We start from the raw sequence: 23,970 nt of genomic DNA on the forward strand, positions 1-23,970 counted from the left end.
GGGAAATCCGCTGACTGGCTCCATCAAGAAAGCGATCTTCTGTTCTGGACGTTATTGCTCATCTCAGCGCGAAATCACCCCACTCACTCTCAGCTATTTACACGACTCAGGTCCGCCTTTCATCAGCTACTCTCAGGATACTTGATTAGATCAATCCGCTGCATCTATACTGTTCAATCCCTCTTGTTACTTTGTGCTTGGCCTATGCCAGTCATGACCCAGAGTGACGATCCAAGTTGGAATTATTGCAATCTTGCAGTTTCAGCCGTGCAGCAGATAGGGATTCGCGAATCGCTCCCGACCGTGGCAGAATTATCTGTCGACTCTCTGGTGTATTTTAAAACATGGCTTGGTTGCTTTGTTATCAGTACAGAGTTGGTATCACCGAATCCCCTTCCAAATATGTAAAGCAAGATCGACTTTTTAATATATCTGCCGCTTAGACTAGCAACCGACCATGGTTTTCCACCACCAATGGCGTCCGCCGCTGGACGACTCCCAATCATCAAGTCACGTATGCAGCAATACTTTTCTGACGAGTTTTGGGCCCGATGCGAACTGCAGGAATACTCTATTCGAGTTTCTATGATGATGTCCGGTATCTCTCCTAGTCAACTACAGATGTCGCTTTTAAGCCTTCTTGAGCGTGACCTGGATTCTTTGGGAGCTAGAACACCGAATCCGCTATCCCAGAGATATCAGATTGACTTCTTGGCAGCAAAATTGCGCCTATGTGCTGTGCCTTTGTTGGCTTTGAAGTCTCGAGAAATGGAAAGGAGATCAAGCACCCAAGAAAGAGCAGTTTGGTACAGAGGATTCCATGCAGCTGTGCAACTTGCTAGCATTTATTCAAGTCTCCGTCCACACGATACGCCACCCACCGATGAATCATCATCTCACGGAAGTCGCAAACTTGAGAGGGCAACAGTGTATTATCCGAAGCACCTTTTCCGCGTATTATGCATCGCCGGGATGTATCTAACCAAGTTCCTTGCGATGGCCCAAGACATTGAACCCCAAGAGCGAACTTTGGCCCGCAACAAGATAAAAGAAGTGTATGAAACATTTCTATCTTGGTCCAATGAGGAACTAGACGAACCTTTCCGAACCGCAAGAATGATTGGTCTTTTATCTCGGCATGCAGAAGACAAGATATCATCTGCATACTTTAGCGATACTAGCGGAGATCCGAGTCCAACGATAGTAGATGATGGCGTGAAGATTGCGAGCAAGATTCGCGAGTGCATAGCGGTTAACCCTTCTACACGGCCGACTAATCCCACGCTACAGTCATTAAGCACAAATGTTGTAGCTTCAGAAAGCCATCATAGGCTTTCCATACCTGAAAACTCACTATCTGACTGGAACGATTGGCTTCCTAATACATATGACGACCTTTTGGGATTTTTGGGGTCACCCTCAAATAACTTTTTTGATGAGTTATGGACACAGTCCTAGGGAGATTATTAATTATGTACTTTTAAGGCTTTTATGGTAATTGACACGATATACAACGATAATGGAAAGTAAAACACTTATTGAAAAGCACAGGAATCTGACCTAATGCCCTCTACGATGTGATGGATAAAGCGCCGTATACTACAGCTCGGCGGCAACTAACCGATAAATAATATAATCAACATCTCTGTCTACTTCCAAGTTACATTCTATAGCTGAAGCATCATACTTTATTATTTGCGCATCAGCGAATCCAAGAACTTTAAAGCATGACCTTGGCATTTAGCAGACTCATGCTTCGCACACTCTACAATGTCAAACTGGACATTTATCCCATCTTCTCTCCACAAGGTTTGCAGTCTCTTCAGAGTATCCAACCTATTTTTCACCATCTCTTTGTGTTGTATTCCATTGGCCTCGGTGTCCGGCTGTCTCCCAGCTACCGACTCGACCTTGGATCCTGTTCGCAACTTCCGTAGCCAGATCCAAAATTCTTCTCCCCCATGAATCTCAGTATCAGAGTCGCCTACGACGAGTTGAATCTGTACCTGTTTGATCAATTCCTTATTGATGCATACGCCGAAAAGCTCTTCCACATCTGCTATGCCTGCAGGCCACTTCAATGAAGTGTCCAGAACAGTCACACTCCCTGGAGCGCCAATGCTGACTGCTGCGAGACGTTCAGGGTAAAGATAGAGGAATCGATGCACAAACTGAGCACCACCCGAGTAGCCCATGAGAAATATTTTAGTTGTATCGATGCCCGGCCAGCGATGAGCCACTTCGTCTAGCATACTCAAAAGCGCTAAATCGGATCGTAGTGTTCGAGACCGAAGTAACTTGTAGGAATCCAAGTCAAACGGGCCATCAAGTCCGGCTGGGAACAGCGGCGCCATGACGGCACAGGGTGTGGATTCAGCAAAGGGGGTAAGTCCTCTGTCGATATAGCAATCATCACGCAGAGTGCCATGTATGAAGACCAATAATGGAAGTTTTTGAGCGGCCGTCTGTGACCCGTCTTTGCTTTGAGCTATTGAGATAAACTTGTATGGGTCAGGTGGGATGTAGAGGTCGTAAGAGACACGAGGTTCTGATGCCAAGGCTCGTCTTGGGGTTTTTCCTATAAGGTATGCCGACTTTAGAAATTCCGGAGGAACATCAGCGGTGCTTGTAAGAGTATCCATCCTGGAGAATCGATTTTGTTGGGTGAATCTTTCTGATACAACTGAATCTAACCTATGGTGACACTGGTCAAATGTCACAGTGGCTTTTATTTATTCATACTAAAGAGTAAAGACTAAGCGAAACTCGCTTCGTAATGTCTTTCAGGCTTAGAGAGACTCGGCTGTGGATCTCATCTCAGTTTGATCTTCACCCTCGGTATAAACCTTGAAGCGAAATTCGCTCCAGGTTCCATCTACATGTGATCCCGGTTTCCCCCATCATGTGTCCTAATAAAATAAACTACAAAGCAGGTAGCGCTAGTGAATTTAGACTCACAGCTCTATCGAGTTCACGTCAATGTGCCGATTTCCGAGCCCAAAATCGTAATTATTCCGGGGAAGTCTTCAGCATCAGATGCCGCTACGTAAATTGCGGCTAAATTATATCAAATAGTTTCGCCAACGGTTGAAAACTACTAGTAGACTAGAATGCCCCGGCCGTAGACATTTGTGATACAAAAATGCTGCAGTATGTTGACTCAATCTCGACTCATACGATACCACGGGGCAGTGCAAGGCCGCGTACGCTCTCAGTCGTAATCTGAGATACTCCTTTTCATCCTCAACATGAGAAAAGAGGAAAAAAGAGGAAAAGATGTGCACTTCTGTTGGAAAATAAAGAGATCTCAGCCCTTCGGCAACGCCAGCTGTGCCAATCGGAGTACTGCGCTTATTGCTCCGAGTTTCGCTCTACCCCGAGCTACTGCTGTCACTCCACTTTACCCCAGGTTTTAGAATCGTAGACAATAATTGTTGGATGTTCGAGATATCGGGAATAATACAAATACTGCTGAACAGCGAATACAGTTTCAATGATTTCTCAGAAGATTCTTAATCACGCCATCATTGTGACTTGTATCATTCACCCCGCATCATCCGATCTCAAGCTACCTTATTAAATCTCCCAAGATGTCAAAGGACAATCCAGAGCCGAGTATCACCACAGATTTTGAACTGGGCAAAACGGATACCTCGCATGTCGAATTTCCTGTCAACTCGAACCTCGATGACAAGCAACGCCGCAAGCTCAAATGGAAGCTCGACTGGTTTATCTTGCCGCTCATTTCAGCCGTCTACTTCTTTGGTTCTATGGTAATCGAAATCATTATTCTCCAGCATATACTTTCACAGCTGATGCCATGAGAATAGGATCGCTCTGATTTAGCAAATGCTCTAATTGCCGGTCTGGAAGAGGACCTACATCTCACACCAAAGGACTACTCGAACGCTTCCTCCATGTTTTTGGTTTCCTATGTTGTCTTCCAGCTACCCGGCACACTATTAATCAAGAAAATACGAGCACCGGTGCAGTTTTGCGGCGCAATGATACTTGTAAGCTGATATTATTTTGATGCTTGATGAATTATTCTGGCTAACAATAAATCCTTTGACTTTAGTGGGGTTTATTCACGGTTCTCACGGTTTTGGTCAAAACCAGTGGCCAATTGATAGCCATGCGATTCCTCATCGGTGCTGCAGAAGCCTTTGTACAAGGCGGCGCATTTTGTATGATGTCAAAAGCAAACCCCGTTTCTAAATACAGGACATACGATACTAATACGTTGCACTTTCTGATAGATCTTTCGTTTTGGTACGAATACCACGAGCTTGCTACTCGAAGTGCAGTTTTCTTTTCAACCTCAACTCTCGCCGGTGCCTTTAACGGACTACTTTCCTACGGAATCAGCAAGAACTTAGACGGGAAAAATGGATGGCGAGCTTGGAAGTGGATCTTCTTAATTGAAGGAGTCCTGCCGATCGGGTTCGCATTTGTCGTTCTCTTGCTTCTTCCAGCTTCGCCTTCAGAAGTGCGCTACGGTTTCACCGAGACAGAGAAAGAAGAGCTGGTTCAAAGAAGCGAGCGAGCTCACAATTCATCCGAAGCGCGCCTACAGCCAAAGAAAATATTGAAGCTCCTGATGACCATTCACTTTTGGCTATTTACCGCCTTATACTGCGTCTCTCTTTTCACAATATCTTCCCTATCTAATTTTCTACCGGCGCTCGTTCGTGTAAGTCATCCGTCAATTCACCAGAGAAGCCGTGCATTCCACATACTGACCATTGACAGGGTTTTGGATACAGCTCAATCGGCGCTCAGTTGTTCACAGTGATCGTATACGTATGCGCTTGCTTGGGCATTCTATTCTTCGCCAGGATTGCCGATAAAACAAATGCCCGCGGGCTCACGGTTGCAATCTCTTCGCTTGGAGGGATTGTAGGGTATGCCATGTTGATTGGGCTCGAGAATCGCGACGCTAGATTTGCCGCCACTTGCCTAGTCGCATTTTGCATGTTTTCCAAAGTTGTTCTTGTTCTGTCCTGGGCAGCCATGAACTTTATCGGTTATACAAGGAGGTAGGCCTTTGTCCATTGTTATCAAATTACGTGCATTCTATCAACAAGCAGAATAATCTAACTCGTATGGCAAAGGGGTGCAGCTTTAGCTTTGTTTAACATGTTTGCACAGTCGTTCTCGATCGCAGGCAACCAACTTTACACCGATCCGCCATACTGTAAGTAGAAAATCTGTCGAAAGGAATAAAAATCATGTAGTCCATCTAACAACAGCAGACAAAAAGGGAAACACAGCGTCATTGGGGATGTCAATTGCAGTGGTTGTGATATCTCTAATTCTCCGATGGTATCTTGGTTACTTGAATGACAAGAAGAAGCGCGTACAATTCTTGGAGGAGAGCTCTGCTTCTAGGCAGCAAAGCCTCGAAGAGATTGGAGACACACATCCAGGTACAGCTCCCAGTCCATACAGCACGTTCTGACTTTGTTATCTTGCTAATCATAGCAACAGACTTCTTTTATACGACATGAAGATAATATCATACACTGCTCAACGAAGTATAGTAGTATATGATCCTTATTAAGCTTCAGAAAAGTTAGATCCATTCCATTGTCTATGTTAGAGGCCTGACACAAGCAAGCTGCGTGGGACCGCCTGTATTCAGGCTAGGGTTTGTGGCTCGGATAGTGGTTGAAAAAAACAGGCTTCCACTCTTTTCCGAATAGGCTCAGAGATGAATACAGCTGTTTTTAGATACCTAGCTGCAACAAAATAGCCAACTATGTGATACTTTCTCTATTTGACTACCTTATTATCTTGAATGTTCATTGCTCCAGACTTCTGACAGTCTTTTCTTTTCTTTTCTTTTTCCGGCGCTGGGGAGCATATGAACGGCGATGTAGAGAATATGAACGACTCAAACTTTTGTGTGTGATATCATGATTATGGTTGCACAACGCAAACTTTCATTATTCCTTAATCTCATCTATGCGGGTTCGTGGTCACACACATTTGTTGCCTTTTTTTTAAAGATAAATGATTCGCCAAAATATATTGCAAGGCAACTAATTAACCACACAATTGCACCGTGTTTGGCGACGAAAGTTTACGATTGCTTGGCAAAGCCTGATGGAGAGTAGAGCCTGACGGCAGTACAAGTATCCTGTGCAGCTTATTTGCTAGGCTCCATTCATACACAACTCTCAGATGCATTGCCGCGTGGCATGCATATGGTTACAACAGGCAAAATTATTACACCGGAAAATATAGGGAATGCGCTGGCATGCCTTTTAAAAATTCAGATTTTTTATATCTTCTCCGCCATGGACGCATCAATGATAAATATCATACTAGACGAAGTTAGTGTCTTGCCAACAAATAAAGAATATTTTATCACATCTAATCACAATCATAGGTCTCATCTAGCCTTTACGTGAAACTATCCAACCAGATTATCTGTTCAATCCCGAACTAGAAGCAATCGGCAGGCGATCTGTCATACGGGACGTTGTTGATCCTTCGATGCAAGTAAGTTGGCCCTTCCATTACGCGCTGAGCTACGGTCCAACTGACGAAGACAATCCAGTATGTGAGCTCAGATTAAAATCAATCCCACACAAGGATTTCAAGGTTACTAATGAACGCTCATTGAGGAATCAGAGAATGTTTGTAAACCCCTTAATTAACTACATTTAAGATCCTAACAATGTATAGGTGGTGAGTTCTTCACTTACACAGTGCCTTCAATGCTCTGTGCCGAACAACACGATGGGATACTAGCAGACTATAGTGCCCCACTAGCTTTTACAACATATGGCTAAACGCCCCAGAGAACGATTGGGCCAAATCTTTGACAACTCAACTTTGGCAGTCATTCCGTCCACCAAGGCATGTATCGAAGGCTTGTCAATTTGATCGTATATTTGATTTTGAGTCGCCATCTCTAGATTATCCTCTAAGCATTGACGATTTCGAATCTGATGCGAGCGACTGTTCGCTGTGCCTCTTACTATCCCGCTGTCGTGCAAAACTCCATCTGAGTTTTGGGGAACCCATGAAGCTTTTCCTGGACGACGCATCTCACGTACTGAGAATATACCCTAGTGGGCTTCCTATAATTTCAATATATTCTGATCCAGGTCTGTCTTACTGCTTCTGTGCACTGTAACTAGAAGGATAACTGAACTATTTACAGCCTCCAGATTCGTTCCAACATACGCTCAATGTGGGCTGCCATACCTTCCAGATTATCCCAACTTACAATTTCGCCTTCAAAACCAATTGAATTACCTTTGTGATGTAACACACGACTGTATGTCGCTAAAAAGTATGGGAGCTATCGGTAGACATATGCCTACGAGAGTCATAGATGTTAGCACGAATTCCCTTCGCCTTGTCGAAATCAGCGACAATACTAATGAACATTATGTTGCATTGAGTCATTGTTGGGGGAAACTGAAGAAAGAATAGAGATTCTGCACTTATGTTCACAATATTGATGCTATGAAGAAGAATATTCCATATAGAGCGTTACCAAAAACCTTCCAGGATGCAGTAACAGTTACCCGTGCTTTGGGTGTCCCGTATCTCTGGATCGACTCACTTTGCATCATTCAAGAGGATGAAAAAGACTGGGAAACAGAAGCCATCAGGATGGAAGAAGTCTTTAGCTTTGCATATTGCACCATCGCTGCGAGCCGCGGTACTTCTTCTCTTAGTGGATTCCTTGGCAAGCGAAAGCCTAGGGCCTACGCCAAAATCCAGACATCAGGCGGGCCGTTATATCTTGCCGAAGCTATTGATGATTTCCATGCAGATGTTGAGCAGAGCGAATTGAGCAAACGAGGTTGGGTACTACAGGAGAGGGCACTTTCCTGCCGTACAATATATTTTACGGCAACTCAAATATATTGGGAATGTGGCCAAGGCATATGTTGCGAAACCTTGGTCGCCCTGCGCAAGTATGCATGCGACAAAAAATGCATTACATAACAATTGCTAATCAGTGCTCGAATTAGTCCTCAATCGCATGTCTTAAGTGACTCCAACTTTCCAATATCTAGTCTCAAATACCACACAAATGATCTTATACGACTTGTTCAACACATCAATCAGACTTATAGCAAACTTCACCTAACAGTGGCGACCGATCGTTCAAAGGCAATACTTGGTTTACAAAGTCGACTGGCTCGCGCATTTGAGTCTAAAGCCTGCTACGGTATCTATGAACGATATCTGGAAAGGACTTTGCTTTGGGAAGCTGAGGAGCCCGGTAATCTTCCTCGTATATCATATAAAGATGGCAGATCCATACCTTCTTGGTCTTGGATGGCGTACACTGGGAAGATACGATATATGGAAATTCCTTTCGACCGGGTCCATTGGACCAGAAACCCCGAGAGCCCTTTCAAGTTTGCGGCTCAAGAGGCTCAATGCGATGATCGCCTACATGCTAAAGCAAACCAACTATTACTGTTAAATGGCGAGAGAGAGCTTTTGAGCAGAATAAGGGTTGACTCCAAAGATTATTCTTTCGATCAGAATTGTTGGAAGTGCATTGTGGTTGGAAAGGATAAGGTTGTGAATGAGGATGGAGAGATTGTTCATTATGTCTTGCTGGTCCGTTCAGTGTCGTTCGCTCCTCAGACTTACGAGAGAGTCGGTGTTGGGGCTCTTTTGGAAGGTCATATCTCACCAGCCACTGAGAGTATTTCTGTTATCTAGCGTCGATTTATGAGTTCCGTACCTGGAAATTTTGAAGAAAGATAGAAATTGTTAGAGTAGGTTCGCTGAATAGGACGTTGGCGAATTAACCTCCGTCTCGAACCAATTACCCGCCTGTAAATCATACAGAGGCTTGAGTAATTTTAAGTACTGTAGTACTAAATATTACACCTAACTGAAATTCACATTTCTCTAGTCTTATTCACATTTTCAATATGGTAGTAGTAACAATGTGATGATAAGAAGATCCCTGGATGACTAATAAACGCGCGCAGCATATGGAATCTTGCGTGCTTCATGGTAAAGTAGTTTGTTTAGACTAGAACTAGATGCCGCGGTGGGTCGGACGAAAACAGACGGTGCCATCGAAGCTCTTTGTGTTAGACCGCTAATTAAGTCGGGTAATGTCATCATGTATCATGTCATAATGCCTCCCTGTTGTGGACATACATTGGTAATCTCCCCACAGACCAAGAGCCGCAATATTTGTGTATTGTATAAGCCTAAACAATGGCATTTTCAATTTGTAAGTTTATCGTAAGAAGCAATTAGTCAGTGACATAGATGTAGTCAATGTCGTAGAACTGGTTGAAATGATAATTGTATAAAGAGCTTGTTGTTTGCGATTGTTCAATGATTCCAACTCTTCAAGTGAATCGTATCCAAACATTTCAGCACAATGCGTCTCGATCTTCTCTCTTGTCTGTTCGTTGCTTCTGCAAGCGCCTCGGTGCTTTCGAGCGGAAGATATCGACTGAAGCCTTATACGCTTAACCTAGAGAGTGAAGTCCCTCGGATGCTTCAACTGATCAGCAACACTCATCTACCTGAAGCTCCAGAATACCCAGGTCTCTCCTCTGACGCTGGCATTCCACTGAGTACTCTGAAGTCACTACGTACACAGTGGCTGACTCAATTTGATTGGAAAAAGGAGCAAGCTAGCATCAACAAGTGAGTCTCCGGGTGATTAGTACTTCGCTTAAGCACTACTAAACATTCTCGGAAGATACCCGCAGTTTACGGCCGAAATTGAAGGCCTTACAGTTCATTTTGTACACAAAAAGTCCAGTGCACGTAATGCTATTCCCCTGATCTTGTTCCACGGTTGGCCTGGATCTTTTCTAGAGTTTCTCCCGTTGATTGACAATCTCACAAAGGAGGGAAAGACGTCGAATGGGAAACCTGTCTCCTTTGACGTTATTGTTCCCAATCTTCCTGGCTTTGGTCTCTCTTCGGCTCCCCCAGGCAATTGGACAAACCAAGACACTGCGAGAGTATTCAACACTCTCATGACGGATGTTCTTGGCTATAAGAAATATGCTACTCATGGAACAGATTGGGGCTGTGCGACTGCGTACGACCTTTATGATTCCTACAATAGTACCGTCCGCGCGACTCATCTAGCCTCCTTGCCTTTTGTTCCGCTTACCCCAGACCAACTAGCTGCAGAAGGCATCGCACTAGATGCACTTGAGACGTTTGAAGAGGAATCATTCGTGGAATGGTCCACCAACGGCTATGCTTATTTTCAACAAGAGACAACCAAGGTAAGCGATGATCAATCGTTTCGCCAAAAACGGACAATCAGCTTACGGTTGTACCCAGCCAAATACCATAGGTCTTGCTCTATATGATAACCCTGTTGGCCAATTAGCGTACATGGGTGAAAAGTTTCTGAACTGTGAGTAGCTCCGATCGAACACCGTTGTTTTCTCTTTACTAAACATGTTAAACCCGTAGGGTCTGATCCTCGAGCCGGCACCGGCCCTTCGGTCTTGACACACAATGAAATCTTAACCTCTGTATCCCTTTACTACCTGACTAAATCGTTCATCTCATCCGGATTCATCTACTACCAAAATCGATTCGCTACCAACTATACGAAAGCCAAGACCGATGCGCCCCTACTGTTCAGCTCCTTCAAGTACAACATTCTATTCTGGCCAGCTGCATTGGTGAAACAGACTGGCAATCTTGTCGTCTATAAAAGTGAGTATCAGATTGCATCATTTGTTTACCAGCCTCTAACTATGGTATAGATCATGATTTTGGTGGACACTTCCCTGCGTTGGACAATCCTCCTGCGATGATATCCGACCTCCGAGAAATTGGATGCTATTGGAAATAGTAGCTGCGACTATGAATTCTTTAACAAGTGGCTTTTGCGATGGTCACTGTACCCGGAGGAGAAAAGCTCTGTTGGTGCTACCTGCTAATATGATCCGCCACATTGCTCTGGGAGAGGTTCCGTATACACACTTGGAATACGATTTCACAACAACTTACCATTCATTAAATAGAATTATTTAACATTTATTTAACTAGAAAACAAGACTTACAACAAGTCATGTTTAATTATGAGGTGGTTAGAAAGCTTAGTTAATGTTCAGTTTAAATGCCAGCTCAAATATCTCATTGTGGCTATGTTATCTTTGAATCCTTTGACGGCGAGTATCTATTGTAATTTATAAAAGCTAGGTGGTGACAGTTATACCCACTGTTGGTCATTGTATTCGGAGATCAATATCCCGCCATTTTTCTCAAGATCCAAGTGATTTATAATGACATCAGTCACTTTAGCAGCCGATTCGTCGGGGGTATAGGGGCCCTTGAATCTGTTAGACGCTTGAATCGGCGGACCAAATGATTTCTGCACGCGCTGATAGTTGGGATCTACTTGGATTGTCAGCATGATTTCGTAAGAGCGTAGTTTAATTAGTGGCACCGCATAAGCAGCATTGACGCTAGAGGCCCTGTGAAATAAGATGCCACTCACCATCGGGTTTGGGTGTATTGAACTCGGTCTTTATGATTCCCGGACTAATTGCAGAAATTGTTACGCCCTCATAGGCGTATTGAGCATGGAATTTGGCCACAACTTGATTGACGGCGGCCTTGCTGATAGCATATGGAGCGTGACCAAAAGTTCGCCATTTTGCTGTCCAGTGAGGGTCACCAACGCCACTGCTGATGACTACTCCTTTCTTGGCAGTGCCAGTGAGAAGAAGGGGTGCAAAGAGACCAAGAGCGTGAGCAACACCTAAGCAGTTAGTCTTGAAGGTGCGGAGCATGTCTTGGTCAAACTGTTCGCGATCATTGAGGATGCTAGAGTAGCGTGAAGCAAGTGTGTCAGCTCTGTCCCCGATTCCGTTAAATAATCGCATTGTACTCACGCATTGCCAATATCATCAACAATACTGTCACTGACAGCAGCGTTGACAATGAGATAGTCAAGCTTGTTGTCGAGTATGTTCCGTGTTTCTTCCAAGGCAGCCTAAAATCTCTAGTTAATAAAATGAGGTCTAAGGATAGCGCAAAACAAAACGCGGAAATGCCCCAGTCTGACCTTTAAAGACTCAAAGTCTTCTAAATCTGCAGTAATAATACGAATATTTGCCCTGCCGGGTAGACCCTGCTCAAAACTCGCAGTAGCTGCTGCCTTGTTTCGCACCAGCGCGATCACTGTATTGGATGGGTTTTCTGACCAAATCTTGGTTAGAGAAAACTATGCGCTAGTCAGCAATTTGAAACGACTTTATTTCCTTCAACGATGTCGAATCCATAGAACGACTGTAGACTCGAAGGTATATCGCAAAATAAGGCGTTTGGGTACATACCCCAAGTCCCCGAGAGGCACCAACAATTACGACGGATGACATTGTTGGAGAAGTAAGCCGATTCTTGTCAGTAGAAATCTAAATTGGATCAATCAAGGTATTCTCACTTTTACATAACGCATGAGAAATCTTAAGAGAGTTTCGATTTTTCTAGGAATACGATTAAGAACTAGATCTTATATCTACCGAGGTAGAATATTAATATTGAGTCAAATCTATCCAGACTTCAGATAAATCACGCCAGCAACATTGAGCTCTATTATTAATTTTAAACCTGTATTTGTCAGAACATACTCGTGGAGCTTCGGTGTTTAACCCTTTCTTCTATCACTTTTTTTTTTTTTTTTTCGAAATATGCCATCGGGATCCGTCTCCATTATGGCTCAATTGATATGGAAGCTTCTCTTCCCAGAGTATCACAAGATTTCCACGCAAGTGGGTCCAAATTAATGGAGATTCTGGCTGAGACAGTGTAAGATTGCTGTTTAATCGCCTGTCTACTTATGGGGAAAAGCTAGTCTAGGTGGCTCTTAATAGGATGATTACCTCACCGCTGCTGATGCACCATTCGGAAATAGTTTCTTTGGATGATAAACAGTCAATGTGGATTTAAGCTCGGGAATTCCTGCATTTCCCCTCAAAGATGGCTGTTCATGTGTTGCCCCCGAAGTTCTGTCGCAGTTCATTAATCACAGGCGTGTTAGATGGTGATGCTAGTAGATCTTGGATTCAGTAACAACTCTTGCGGCTTTCAACCAATATGGCACCCATTACGCAAATCCTACTCTTATCGCTTCGGGTCTCGATCGAGGCCGAAGAAGTCGCCAATGAAGCTGTCACCATGCTACGAGAACAAAAGAGCATTCGGCATTTCCGATGGAGCATGATATTACAGGAAGACAACAAACTTTGCATATTTGTTGACTGGGACGAGAAATCTGCACTGGACAAATATCTACAATCTGATGCCTATCAACAACTACTGCAATTCATGAATTCTCAAACCACTGAGCCCACCACTTCTCATAGTGTTGCATTTGACCCATACGGCACTGCAGTACTTGATAACAAAGGTGGCCATGGTACATCGCCTGTAGCAGAGGTACTCTACATGTATTTTGGTGGTGTTCAAAACGAATTTGAAGACTTTCAAGACACCGCAACTACAACTGTTCAACAATTTCTACAAAAAATCGGCCAAACCGCAACTGGAATGACAGGAGAATCCTCAATCGGTTGGATGCTCGATGAAGTTGCATACAAAGGCGAGATGTGTAGGACTTGTGTTTTGGTTGTCGGATGGCAGAGTGTTGAGAGCCAGCTACAGTTCTTGGCTTCGGAGGATTTCAAAAGCGCTCTTCCCATTATTGCCAGCATGCAAGGATTCAGAGGTGCACACAAAACGTTTGTTTCAAATAACACCATAAATTTCTGATAGTTGTCGTGAAATAGCTATCACAATCGAATACGGCGTCTTTCTCTTTGCCTTCTTTATCACTGGTGCGGATGCTCGCAGTGGCGGCGAAAGAAGGATGGTGCTAGAAGTCATGTCGCAGATAGCGGGTAAGATCTCTGAGGCGCAGTATCCAGCTTCTCGGCTGTGGGATCTGTAGTAAACGTAAAGGCTATAGCTCATAACGATCCCTGTCTTTCTCTTGCGACGGCCTCACGAGGGCCACCAAGGGACCGGCAGTTAAAACCCCATACAAAAAGGTCGTGTTGCGGCGAAATTTGCAATCATGTAAGTTCCAATGTTGGTGGAGTTCGGTCAGCAAGGGGCACTGCTTAGTGCGGAAAGCAAGGCCTCGGATTGGAGAACTCGCGATAATGTGCAAGTAAATGCGAATGAACAACGGGTTCTGCCTACCTTAATGCTCTGACTAACACTTATTGACTGATCAGTGGACCCCAATATATGCTTGATAATCGGCATTTGGAATCATTTCATCACTGTATTGAACCTTTGACATATTATTCGGCCATAGCCAATATCGGTACTTCGCAACCGCTCAGGTGTGCTGACTTGGACGCTTGATTCAGCTTCCTCGGTAAAACTAACCTGGTATTATTATTTCGCTTGGTTCAAGTGTGCCAAAGGATTGGCAGGCTGCTGGTACTCTAGGATTATTTCTTTATTTAATTTTATTATTAATATCTACTAAGTAAACTCATTGCATCATAGCTGTTGCTCCCTTTGTAAACTGGTCTATAACCGCTATTATTGAGCTTGGAGAGCCATTTCGATTAGTAGAAATGCGAGTTTTCATATGCTTTGATTGTAACCCAGCCTTGTAAGCATTCTTTGGTGTCTTTGACCCAGTGCTGTATAGCTATAGGTAGAGTCTCCGGCGGTGTTGGTGTTTGTAATAGTACATTAAGTTTTGACAGAACCCTCTTTGGACTAAATGGTGATATACCTATCCCTGAGAATCCCCCTTCAATATTCTTCCGAGTGATTGATGTAAAAAAGGCTGTACGAAAAGCGGAGAGGACCTCAAGCTTGCTAATATGTGTAGTATGCGCACGCATCAAGTTCTCAATTTGCCGACCATATGATTGCTTTCATGGCCCAAAACGGCCAACATCTAGCGGCTGAAGTAGATGAGAGGAATGTAACCTGTAATAATTTTATGTTCTTTGCAGTAAAGCTAGAATTGTAATGAGTGGTGACTCTCATGGCCATTAAGGATTAGTAGTCGATATATGCCTTTCGTACGAGAAGCTGTATGATAGTCAAAATGATTAATCTAATCTAAACCAACTTCATTAGTTGTCCAGCCATTGTCTGTTGTTGCAATGCGCCAATCAGTCAGAATATCACACCCTCGATACCAATTTTCAAGATGGTATTGTGCAGCTAGTACGATAAATAGCGGTATTGCCCAACCTGTTGCCCCAGGGCCTCGGATAATAGTTGATCACTCCCAATTACCGGGTTGGGTTACTTTAGCTTTCGTACAGCCTTCTGAAGTTGTAACAACTGTGCCTGGAAAGATAATGCCTATCATAAAGCCATTCTCATCAAAATCGTAAAGATCATCATCAATGATCCGATACTTAGCCTTCACATTCTATAAGAGAGCAAACCAGCTATTAATAAGCTTTGGATCTTCAACTTTAGCTCTTTGATACTCAAATTTGCGAGACCAACGAGTACAGAGCTTTGGTTGGCGCTGAACGAAGTTTGATGCCCTTTTCACAAACAGGTGGCGCATCGCGTACGCGTTGTAGATGATTGGCCATTTCTTCAACACCACGTAATCTAGGAGGAAATTATCACGTAGATAGCTCAATTACATACTTAATAATAACCTCCTCTTTTGATTTTGTGCGCTTTTTGAATTAGGCTTTGTATCGCATCGTGCAAGTGTACCAGCGCCACGGCGGGCAAGAGTTGTACGGTCAACATTGTAGATCTTTGCTGCAGCTCTAAGACTTAATTTTGGGTCTTTTGAAGATATTCAATGTCAAGATTAATGCTGTTCTCGTACAGAAGTGTTGCCATAATGTGTTCTGGAAAGACTTAATAAATAATGGTGGAAGTCTATGTCATTGTAAAAAGTAGCTCACTCGCTTGAGTGGCTCACTCGCTTGAGTGGCTCACTCGCTTGAGTGGCTCACTCGCTTGAGTGGCTCACTCGCTTGAGTGGCTCACTCGCTTGAGTGGCTCACTCGCTTGTGAATTGCGTTATTACTTTACAAAACTTTATAAAATTAACAAATAAAATAGAAACTTCTATTTCACCTTCAACAGTACCTTCAGGAAGGTAAGTACTAAAGCTGAAATAATCCGGCGAAACTCTCAGCAGATCGGTCAGATCTAATCTCAATTCCCGCTCGATGAGCTGATTTTCCATGATGAGCCGATCTTCCCCGCAGATCTCCCCTCTCCCCGCAACTCGGGCTGCGAGATCAATCCGATACTATCTCCTTTGAGGCTAGACAAGGGACGGGATGGTTGTATTTGTTAGTAAACTGTGCTAACAACGTGCTTTTCAAGTGTAAGATGCCGAGGGAATTAGGAAACGCTGGGCAACGCAGCTTGGCTGTTTCCTAACATGTGAGCCGATCTGCAGAAGAGTATATAACTGCCAAAAGAAAAAGAGTGGCGATGGGGATATGTCGATCACCCATCTCGCCCTGTATATGCTCTTAAGCATTTTTGATTTCAAGTGACTTGAAATAATGATTGGGTTTGTTCGTGTCTTCTTATGGCTAGCCTTATATACGGTGGTTTACGCTATCCCCTATGACATCAAGGGGAGAGGAACTGCCGTGCCTCCCACGGATGATGACTTCTACACTGTGCCTCCGGACGTTGGCAACTCACCTCCGGGTACCATCTTGAAGCACCGTATACCGCCAGCGCCAATTGCGGCTTTTGGTTTGGATCCTGTAAACCTCCAAAGCAGCTATCAGATTCTGTACAGAACCAATGACAACTTTGGAAATGCAACAGCAACAGTCGCAACCATCCTAATCCCACACAATGCAGACTATACCAAAGTGCTGTCGTATCAGGTAGCCCAAGATTCATCATTCAGAAACTGTGCCCCTTCGTATGCGTTGCAGCTGGCTTCAGCATCCGGTGGTCCCTTTGGCACATTGGTGACGCAGGCCGAACTGCTGCTCATCGAAGCAGCTCTCGAACGAGGCTGGGTTCTCATCGTTCCTGACCACGAGGGACCAAATGCTGCCTTTCTGGCTAATCGGCAAGCTGGCCAGGCGACTCTCGACGGCATCCGAGCTGCTCTCAGCTCCGGTGCTTTCACGAGCATCGACAAGGATGCCACCGTTGCCATGTGGGGTTACTCTGGTGGAAGCCTCGCCTCCGGCTGGGCTGCTGAACTGCAACCAACTTATGCTCCAGAGCTCAAGATTGCAGGAGCTGCGCTAGGAGGAACTGTACCCAACATCACCACCGTCCTCACAGAGATCAACAAAAGTCTTTTCGCCGGCATCATTCCATCCGGCATGGTCGGCTTGTCGAACCAGTACCCCTATGTTGCCGAAGTTCTCGACCAACACATCCTGACCCAGTACAAGCCCCTGTTCGGCCTGGTGAGGAATCAGTGTCTGACCGCCGACGTCTTGGACTTTCTGGGCAAAGATGTCCTTGCCATGTTTGACGACCCATCTCTACCATTCACAGATCCTCGACTCGTCCAAATAGAGAACGACAACGGCATGGGCCATGCCATTCCTAGAATCCCATTATACGTGTACAAGTCCACGGGGGACGAGCTCAGCCCGGTTGACGAGACAGACGCCCTAGTCAGCAAGTACTGTGCCGGGGGCACTTCCGTGGAATACGTCCGAGACATCCTTTCGGAGCACGGGAGCCTCGCTATTACTGGGGCCGCCAAGGCGTTGTCCTGGTTGATTGATGTTCTAGATGGCGAGAAGCCTCAGGTGCGGTGTTCAACATCGACAGTTGCGTCGTCGTTGCTGGATCCTAGTGCATTGGAGGTTCTTCCACAATTTATTATCGACGCTTTGTTGGATCTTCTTCACAAGCCGGTAGGGCCTATTGTGATAGGATAGGTAGTCTATGATTGTATAACAAATGGCCCAACTCGAGTTACATTACATGTGCAGCTGGCAAATGACCCCAGACGGGGGCCATGGAACTACTCATTCGTAAAGGGCAAACGATATGTAGAATTTGGCAACTTGGTTGAAGAATAATTACAGATCGATAGCTGTATAGCTTCATCAAATACCTCTCTACCTTAAGCCTGTTCGGGGTTTTTAGGCTTTGGTCAGAAATAGTCGCGTGTAAAAGGGATAAATACCTCTAGTATCTCTAGAAACATAGAGTTAAATACACTCATTCGCTGCTACTGCCCCATGAGTTATCTATAAAATAGCGGCCCCTAAACAACAACCTCTCAACCCCACCACATCTGCGTTACTTCGTGTAAGTATTCTCCACAAGATCGATAGCTTTCTTAACCATATCACGATCCATCTGAAACGTCAGCTTATTCAGAACATCCGTATAGCTGTAAAACTCCACCGCGCATCCATCTTCCATCGTTTCCACCGGCAATACGTCCTCATTCACAGCAACGACGAACCACCATATAAGCTTCACTTCGTTTTCCCCGAGGTGGCGGATTTGTAAGGTAAATGGTTCGGAAATATTCGTGTAAAAACGCGCTCGGTCATCCAACTGCTCGATTTCTACCGCTGGCGGGGCACGAGTATGCATATTTACTGGAAGAAGGCGACAAGCGAAGCCTGTCTCTTCGGTAATCTCGCGCAGGGCTGTTTCATGGCGAGTTTCTCCGCAATTTCGCCGTCCTTTGGCTAACACGTACTCATCGCGCTCTAAGAGATGAAGTACGCAGATCTCGTGGGACGATAGACGGAATAAAACGCCGCCAACGCTTTCGACGAAGTTTTCCGACGTGTATTGCTCCGACTCGAAACGTGACTCGGCCATGGTGTAGCGAGAATGCTAATCAGTTATGAGATAATAACCGGAACCTGGCACATATAGGTCGCTCTCTCACTTGTAACGCTTTGAATGTCTAGTCTTGGCGCCTGGCTTGGTGTGAAATGTGAGTACTAAGCTTCGCGTGTAAAAGTAGAAAGTCGGCGTTTGTCTGAAACAATTGAACGGATTGGAGAAAGAAAAACGAAGGGTTGGGCAATTAAATAAGCGGCATTTACCCGATTCACACACCAAGAGATGAACAAATTAACAAACAAACAAGCAAACTTCCGGTCCGTATGGCGCTGGAGCGGGCACTGAATGAGGCGGTGGCAGCAATTGATGAGGCAAAGACTTTGTGCCCTTGAAGGCAAAATGCCCTTATAGTAGGTGAGAGAACGCTGAATCGACACACGATAGAAACACCCAACGTGCATTTAATTTTGGACGAAGAATAATTATAAACTATAAGCCGCGCTTACAAATGAGAGTTTGATAAGTAGAAAGAGAATCTAGTTACATCCCCAAAGTTCCATGTTTCAGCTCATGACATTATTGCATAGATATCGCCAAATTATGGTGTTGGTGGTTATGAAGATCAATCTTCATCCATTACCTTATCCACCATGGCAAACTGTAGCATGTTGCAGCCCAAATGCTGTGTCGCCTCCCCAAAGAAGCCTGTGGGAGGCCACCTAAAGACCAATGCGCTACCAGCCATAAAGTCATAAAGGTCTTTGCACTCGTGAGGAAAGTATACAATGTCTTGGCCATCGTCTTGAATCCACGCTCCAGTCATTGATATTCCGGCGGAATGACAGTTGACCGGTATCAATATTTTATATGCAAATATCTTATCCAGTGAAAAAAATATGCTTCCCGTTGAGGCAGAACCATAGACTTGACACGTTTGGGCGAATAAAGCCTTCGTAAACGACTGAGCCTGTCACTAGATCCCATATAAAGACTCTTCCCATAAAGTCCAAAGCACCAAGGTATCTGTTGTCGTCGAAAATGGATAAGTCTTTGAGTTCATGTAGATTAGAAGTGAAAGCGTGCACAAACTGTCGCGTTTCCACATTTATAACAACGACCCTGTCGCTAAATCGATGGGCAAGCAGCTTGCTATTGGAAGAGAATCGGAACAGGCTGTTGTACTCTACAGTCACACTGATATGAGTATATCCATAAAAGTCTCCGTTGTCGTGAATAGACGGGCTCATAAACATATTTGTTGTCGGGATTGATGAGACGATATACTTGCCATTGGGAGAAAATGCAATAGACTCTATTTTTCCAAATCGCGGGGCTCCGGAACATATCTCAGATCCAGTTTTGGTGTTCTAAAGGTAAATCTTGTCGCTCAAAGACGCAATCAACTTACTATCAGGCGAGAATACAGCATTCTCTGACGTGCTTGAGTTCAACTTTCGAGCGAACAGCATTCTGCCACTTTGAACATCCCAAACTTGAAGTCTCTTTGTCTTCCAGACACAGGCACAGAAGTTGCCATCCATTGAGAATATAATTGATGAAATATTAATCTTCTTTCGGCCCGTATAATAAATCCCTGGGTAAGCTGGTTTCTTATATCGACTCACGAATTTCTTTAGCCAATGAGAATTCGAAAACATATCGACCAAGGGCCGCAGCCTCTGTATGTAGAGCTCCCTTTTTGCGCCAGTTTGTCCATCCCACAGTCGAATAGCGTCACTATAAGACGCAGAGGCCAATTGCTTATCGTCCCGCGACGCTGCAACAATGCTGGGATACTCGAAGGAAAATTCGGAATCAACATGCTTTGTTCGGAATCTTGTATCCCATATAGTAACTGCATTTTTCTCTGAAACTGAAGCAATCTCGCTTCCATCGACCGAAAACGCAAATGTCTGTGGAAAATAGAGGCTCCTCGGATTGGGATTTTGTAGTTCACGCCACTTCTTGCCCGAAACAACATTGAGAATTTGTATTACTCCAGAAATGGCTACCGCAATTGTCTTTTCATCTGGCGAGAAAAGGACTGCATCGACGATTCCCTTTGTTGAGATCCGGCGTGTTGCCCCTGTGGCGACATTCCATATCTCAATATTCTTGAACACTGCCGCTGCCAACAGCTTACTGTCGGGCGAAAAGGCGACAGACCTAACGCCTGTGTCAAAACACTTGGCGTTATCCAGAGGTTTTCCATTCTCAGTGTCGAGAAGCCAGACGTTTTTCTTGTGCTTCCCGTTGCATGCTATGCTTTTGCCATCAGGGGAAATTGTCAAATCGCGATCGCCTTTGGAGCTGTCGTCACCCGTGCGGCACGAAACCCACACTTCTTTATTATCTATTATATCCCACAAGTAGATAGAGCCTAGAAGCTCAGTGAAGATGATCCTTTTGCCATCAGGCATAAATGCGACTGACCTAACTTGATGTCTTCTCCAATATTTGCTAACTTCTGTGCCCGTAATGACATTCCAGAATCTAATAGTCTTATCGTCGGACGCAGAAACGAGAAGACTGCTGTTTGGTGAGAATGAAATGCTGATGACCTCTCCGGAGTGGCCTGTTAGAATATGACGCTGGGCGCCCGTTATCGCATTCCACAAGCATATTTTGCCGTCCCTGTATCCAGATGCTATGAATTTGCCATCTAGCGAATATGCTACGACCTCAGCCAAGTCCCGATAGTATAATCGTCGTAATTGAGGATTCCATGACTCAGACAAAGAAGGAATGGACAGGACCCAACTTGGAATGTGATGTTGATAGATGCGCCGGATGAGACTTGTTCTCGGGCTAAATATGAGTGCAGATATATATAACTGCAGTGGAGCAGCCTCAATAATGGAACTGTGCGCGTATAGAAACCGACTTTGAGTCTTGAACTACGGCTGCTAGTGTCTGCTGAATGACCTTTGTGCCACTACTACCGATTTTTCGTCTGATGCCTATGGGTAGACTGTAAATATTTCTTCGGGGTTTTTTATGGGACTATCAAACGTCAGGATTAAGGTCCGATACATGATTAGTTGATGGACTTACAAGCAGCGACTCTAGGAGTCGAATCATATCGATGGCATCAGACAGTCGCCCAATGAGCGCGAGAACTTCTATCCAGCACAGAAATCGAGTTTGGAAGAATTCCAAGGTTCCGGAATGATCTCTCGGATCTACGTTAATCTGTTGGAGATGATATATTCAATATTTACAGGCGTACTGTAGAGCCTGAGAAACGTGACTATCCACATCAGATGCTGGAATGTCTTTGGTTCGCTTCCCAGGTTCTCGAAGTCTGCAAATATTCTTCTGCAACTCCATAGCCATGATTTCGAGGCAACGTTGGAGTAGATTCGTATGTATCTTTCTATGATCGATCGAAAAACGCAAGCTTGAACTTTTTTGTGGATCTGAAAGAAAGTCTCTGAACGACGCATGAAGCACGTAAATCTGGCCAGACGCCTCTTGAGGAACATCTAGAACCGAACCCAGATGTTTGAGTAGCCGAGTGATATTTTCCACTGGCTCACCAACCATAGTAGCAAAGTCAGTTAGAGACATTTTGTCATAAATAATGACGACAGACCCAACAACTTTTTGGTAAGACAGCTGCAAAGTTTCCATTTCGCCTGGTCGCAAAGTAGCAAACTTTGCAAATGCATTTTCTAGGATAGTCGTGTAAATCGAATCCAGCTCTCTCTCTGGCTCAAGTTGCGAATCCTGCGAAGCAAGAAATCTCTCTAGTCTTTTCGCCGCGTAAATCTCGCCTTGTCGAATAAAGCGACACACTGTGGCAGCATGAATGAACAATCTGTTAGACTTCCTGGCCAGAATGTCGATGGTTTCTTCAGTGATGAGAGATTGGTCAATGTCCATGCCGGTTAATTGATGCCTGTAATAGAGCCGCAAATCCGCTGCCACGATTGATTCTTCAATGTCATGCAGAGTGAAGTCTTGGCGTGAGTAGGATGTGATCCTGTCAAAGCCTATATGAATAGTACCCTCCGGTCGGCTTGTGATGAATATGCGGAAAGGAATCTTTTTCAGTGCTGACAATCCTGCAAGACACTGAATCAACACTCCTTGATCATATTCACTACCACATTCATCTAGAGCATCGATTACTATGAGCATGGGCTGAAAGCCATCGTCTAATGACATCGAGCGCAGAGGATCAAGAATCAGCTTTTCCCATTGGTCGTACAAGCTGCGGCTAGTGATGGAAGGATAAGACTCCAAGCCATTCTGGAGATGTTCTCGGTAGGCGGGCAATGACTCTGCAAGTTCGTTTGCAATTGTCGCCACAAACTTTGTCGTAGAAGACAGATCGCCGCTGCTTCTAGAGAAGAAGAAACTTGCGCCAAGCCGACGTTTTTTATAGTATTCGCGGGCGATCGTCATTGAGATGGTCGTCTTTCCGGTACCAGCCATGCCTCTCAGCCAATAGATGCGCTTCTCCCCATCATCATCTATCCATGACCTTATCTGACTCAGAACTTGTACTCGGGTATTTTCGAGACAGCCCGGTGCATGTTGTTTGTTGGTAGCATTGAAAGTGGCCTCGTGGAGATAGTCAAGCTCCAAAGCTTTCTTAGGTGGATGGACTGACAGTGCATCAGCAAATGCGGGCACGAGGGGTCAAGGCAAACAAAGGCGGCTGTACCTGGGGCATTGTAGTCGCCTTGGATGATTTGTGCATAATCTCCAAAAGTATTGTGCGAAACTGAGCGTACGGCACCATCACTGGCCATTTTTAGGCTAAACAAAAGAGCACTCTACAATGAACATCAATAGCTTCCTAGTGTTTGAGTCAAGATTCAGTTGGGCAAAGGAAGACATATCTTTTCAAAAGATGCAAAGATCCAGAGAGATGTCAGGCATTGGATCCAGCTGATGTTAGGCAGCCATGTACCGAACAAGCATCTTAACATAGACATAGTTATCGTGATACTTTCATTGGCCACAGAACGAACGTATAGGAGCGGTGTAAATTCCGGAGCAAAGCAGCCTCAATTGTTACCTTGTTACTATTTATAATTCGTTGGATATGGCTGAGCTCTCTTTTGCAGAAGAATATTAATAACATGGTTGGATGAGAAGGCGCGAGAACGTGGCATTGTTGATTCAAAGTAGGGCCGAGCGAGTGACATCGAATCCCTCCTTCGTTCGACCCTCGTTCAAAGAACTGTTGGAAGTCATGTCCCTTGGACCGTGAGTTGAGTCCTA

The 23,970-nt window shown here is 44.7% G+C and overlaps 9 protein-coding genes across 9 annotated transcripts; 5 read left to right on the forward strand and 4 right to left on the reverse strand.

Annotated features, from left to right (window-relative positions):
• Positions 1–1,691: 1,691 nt before the first annotated feature.
• T069G_02058 (uncharacterized protein) lies at positions 1,692–2,642 on the reverse strand (the record flags this gene model as incomplete). The annotated part of the gene is made up of 1 exon (XM_056169268.1): positions 1,692–2,642. One exon carries the CDS (start codon positions 2,640–2,642, stop codon positions 1,692–1,694), a length of 951 nt encoding a protein of 316 aa, XP_056034584.1.
• A 948-nt stretch (positions 2,643–3,590) lies between these two features.
• Positions 3,591–5,510, forward strand: T069G_02059 (major facilitator superfamily domain-containing protein; the record flags this gene model as incomplete). Its single annotated transcript, XM_056169269.1, has 8 exons — positions 3,591–3,773; positions 3,831–4,013; positions 4,079–4,187; positions 4,260–4,693; positions 4,753–5,039; positions 5,115–5,197; positions 5,253–5,429; positions 5,485–5,510. 8 exons carry the CDS (start codon positions 3,591–3,593, stop codon positions 5,508–5,510), a joined length of 1,482 nt encoding a protein of 493 aa, XP_056034585.1.
• Positions 5,511–7,482: 1,972 nt separating this feature from the next.
• On the forward strand, positions 7,483–8,703 carry T069G_02060 (heterokaryon incompatibility protein (HET) domain-containing protein; the record flags this gene model as incomplete). The annotated part of the gene is made up of 3 exons (XM_056169270.1): positions 7,483–7,940; positions 7,998–8,197; positions 8,504–8,703. 3 exons carry the CDS (start codon positions 7,483–7,485, stop codon positions 8,701–8,703), a joined length of 858 nt encoding a protein of 285 aa, XP_056034586.1.
• A 679-nt stretch (positions 8,704–9,382) lies between these two features.
• On the forward strand, positions 9,383–10,831 carry T069G_02061 (alpha/beta hydrolase fold domain-containing protein; the record flags this gene model as incomplete). Its single annotated transcript, XM_056169271.1, has 5 exons — positions 9,383–9,654; positions 9,710–10,250; positions 10,309–10,384; positions 10,444–10,692; positions 10,743–10,831. The coding sequence occupies 5 exons, from the start codon at positions 9,383–9,385 to the stop codon at positions 10,829–10,831; spliced, it is 1,227 nt and encodes a 408-aa protein (XP_056034587.1).
• Positions 10,832–11,191: 360 nt separating this feature from the next.
• Positions 11,192–12,362, reverse strand: T069G_02062 (short chain dehydrogenase domain-containing protein; the record flags this gene model as incomplete). The annotated part of the gene is made up of 5 exons (XM_056169272.1): positions 11,192–11,376; positions 11,480–11,808; positions 11,877–11,977; positions 12,050–12,208; positions 12,321–12,362. The coding sequence occupies 5 exons, from the start codon at positions 12,360–12,362 to the stop codon at positions 11,192–11,194; spliced, it is 816 nt and encodes a 271-aa protein (XP_056034588.1).
• Positions 12,363–13,080: 718 nt separating this feature from the next.
• T069G_02063 (uncharacterized protein) lies at positions 13,081–13,933 on the forward strand (the record flags this gene model as incomplete). Its single annotated transcript, XM_056169273.1, has 2 exons — positions 13,081–13,711; positions 13,773–13,933. The coding sequence occupies 2 exons, from the start codon at positions 13,081–13,083 to the stop codon at positions 13,931–13,933; spliced, it is 792 nt and encodes a 263-aa protein (XP_056034589.1).
• Positions 13,934–16,505: 2,572 nt separating this feature from the next.
• Positions 16,506–17,864, forward strand: T069G_02064 (secretory lipase domain-containing protein; the record flags this gene model as incomplete). Its single annotated transcript, XM_056169274.1, has 1 exon — positions 16,506–17,864. One exon carries the CDS (start codon positions 16,506–16,508, stop codon positions 17,862–17,864), a length of 1,359 nt encoding a protein of 452 aa, XP_056034590.1.
• A 367-nt stretch (positions 17,865–18,231) lies between these two features.
• Positions 18,232–18,768, reverse strand: T069G_02065 (uncharacterized protein; the record flags this gene model as incomplete). The annotated part of the gene is made up of 1 exon (XM_056169275.1): positions 18,232–18,768. The coding sequence occupies one exon, from the start codon at positions 18,766–18,768 to the stop codon at positions 18,232–18,234; it is 537 nt and encodes a 178-aa protein (XP_056034591.1).
• Positions 18,769–19,613: 845 nt separating this feature from the next.
• On the reverse strand, positions 19,614–23,495 carry T069G_02066 (WD domain, g-beta repeat domain-containing protein; the record flags this gene model as incomplete). The annotated part of the gene is made up of 10 exons (XM_056169276.1): positions 19,614–19,884; positions 20,020–20,047; positions 20,144–20,648; positions 20,715–21,122; positions 21,201–21,310; positions 21,395–21,597; positions 21,678–21,695; positions 21,965–22,220; positions 22,275–23,348; positions 23,408–23,495. The coding sequence occupies 10 exons, from the start codon at positions 23,493–23,495 to the stop codon at positions 19,614–19,616; spliced, it is 2,961 nt and encodes a 986-aa protein (XP_056034592.1).
• Between the last annotated feature and the right edge of the window lie 475 nt (positions 23,496–23,970).

The sequence above is a fragment of the Trichoderma breve genome, chromosome 1 (genome assembly GCF_028502605.1).
Source record: "Trichoderma breve strain T069 chromosome 1, whole genome shotgun sequence".
In the NCBI taxonomy this organism is placed as follows: domain Eukaryota; kingdom Fungi; phylum Ascomycota; class Sordariomycetes; order Hypocreales; family Hypocreaceae; genus Trichoderma; species Trichoderma breve.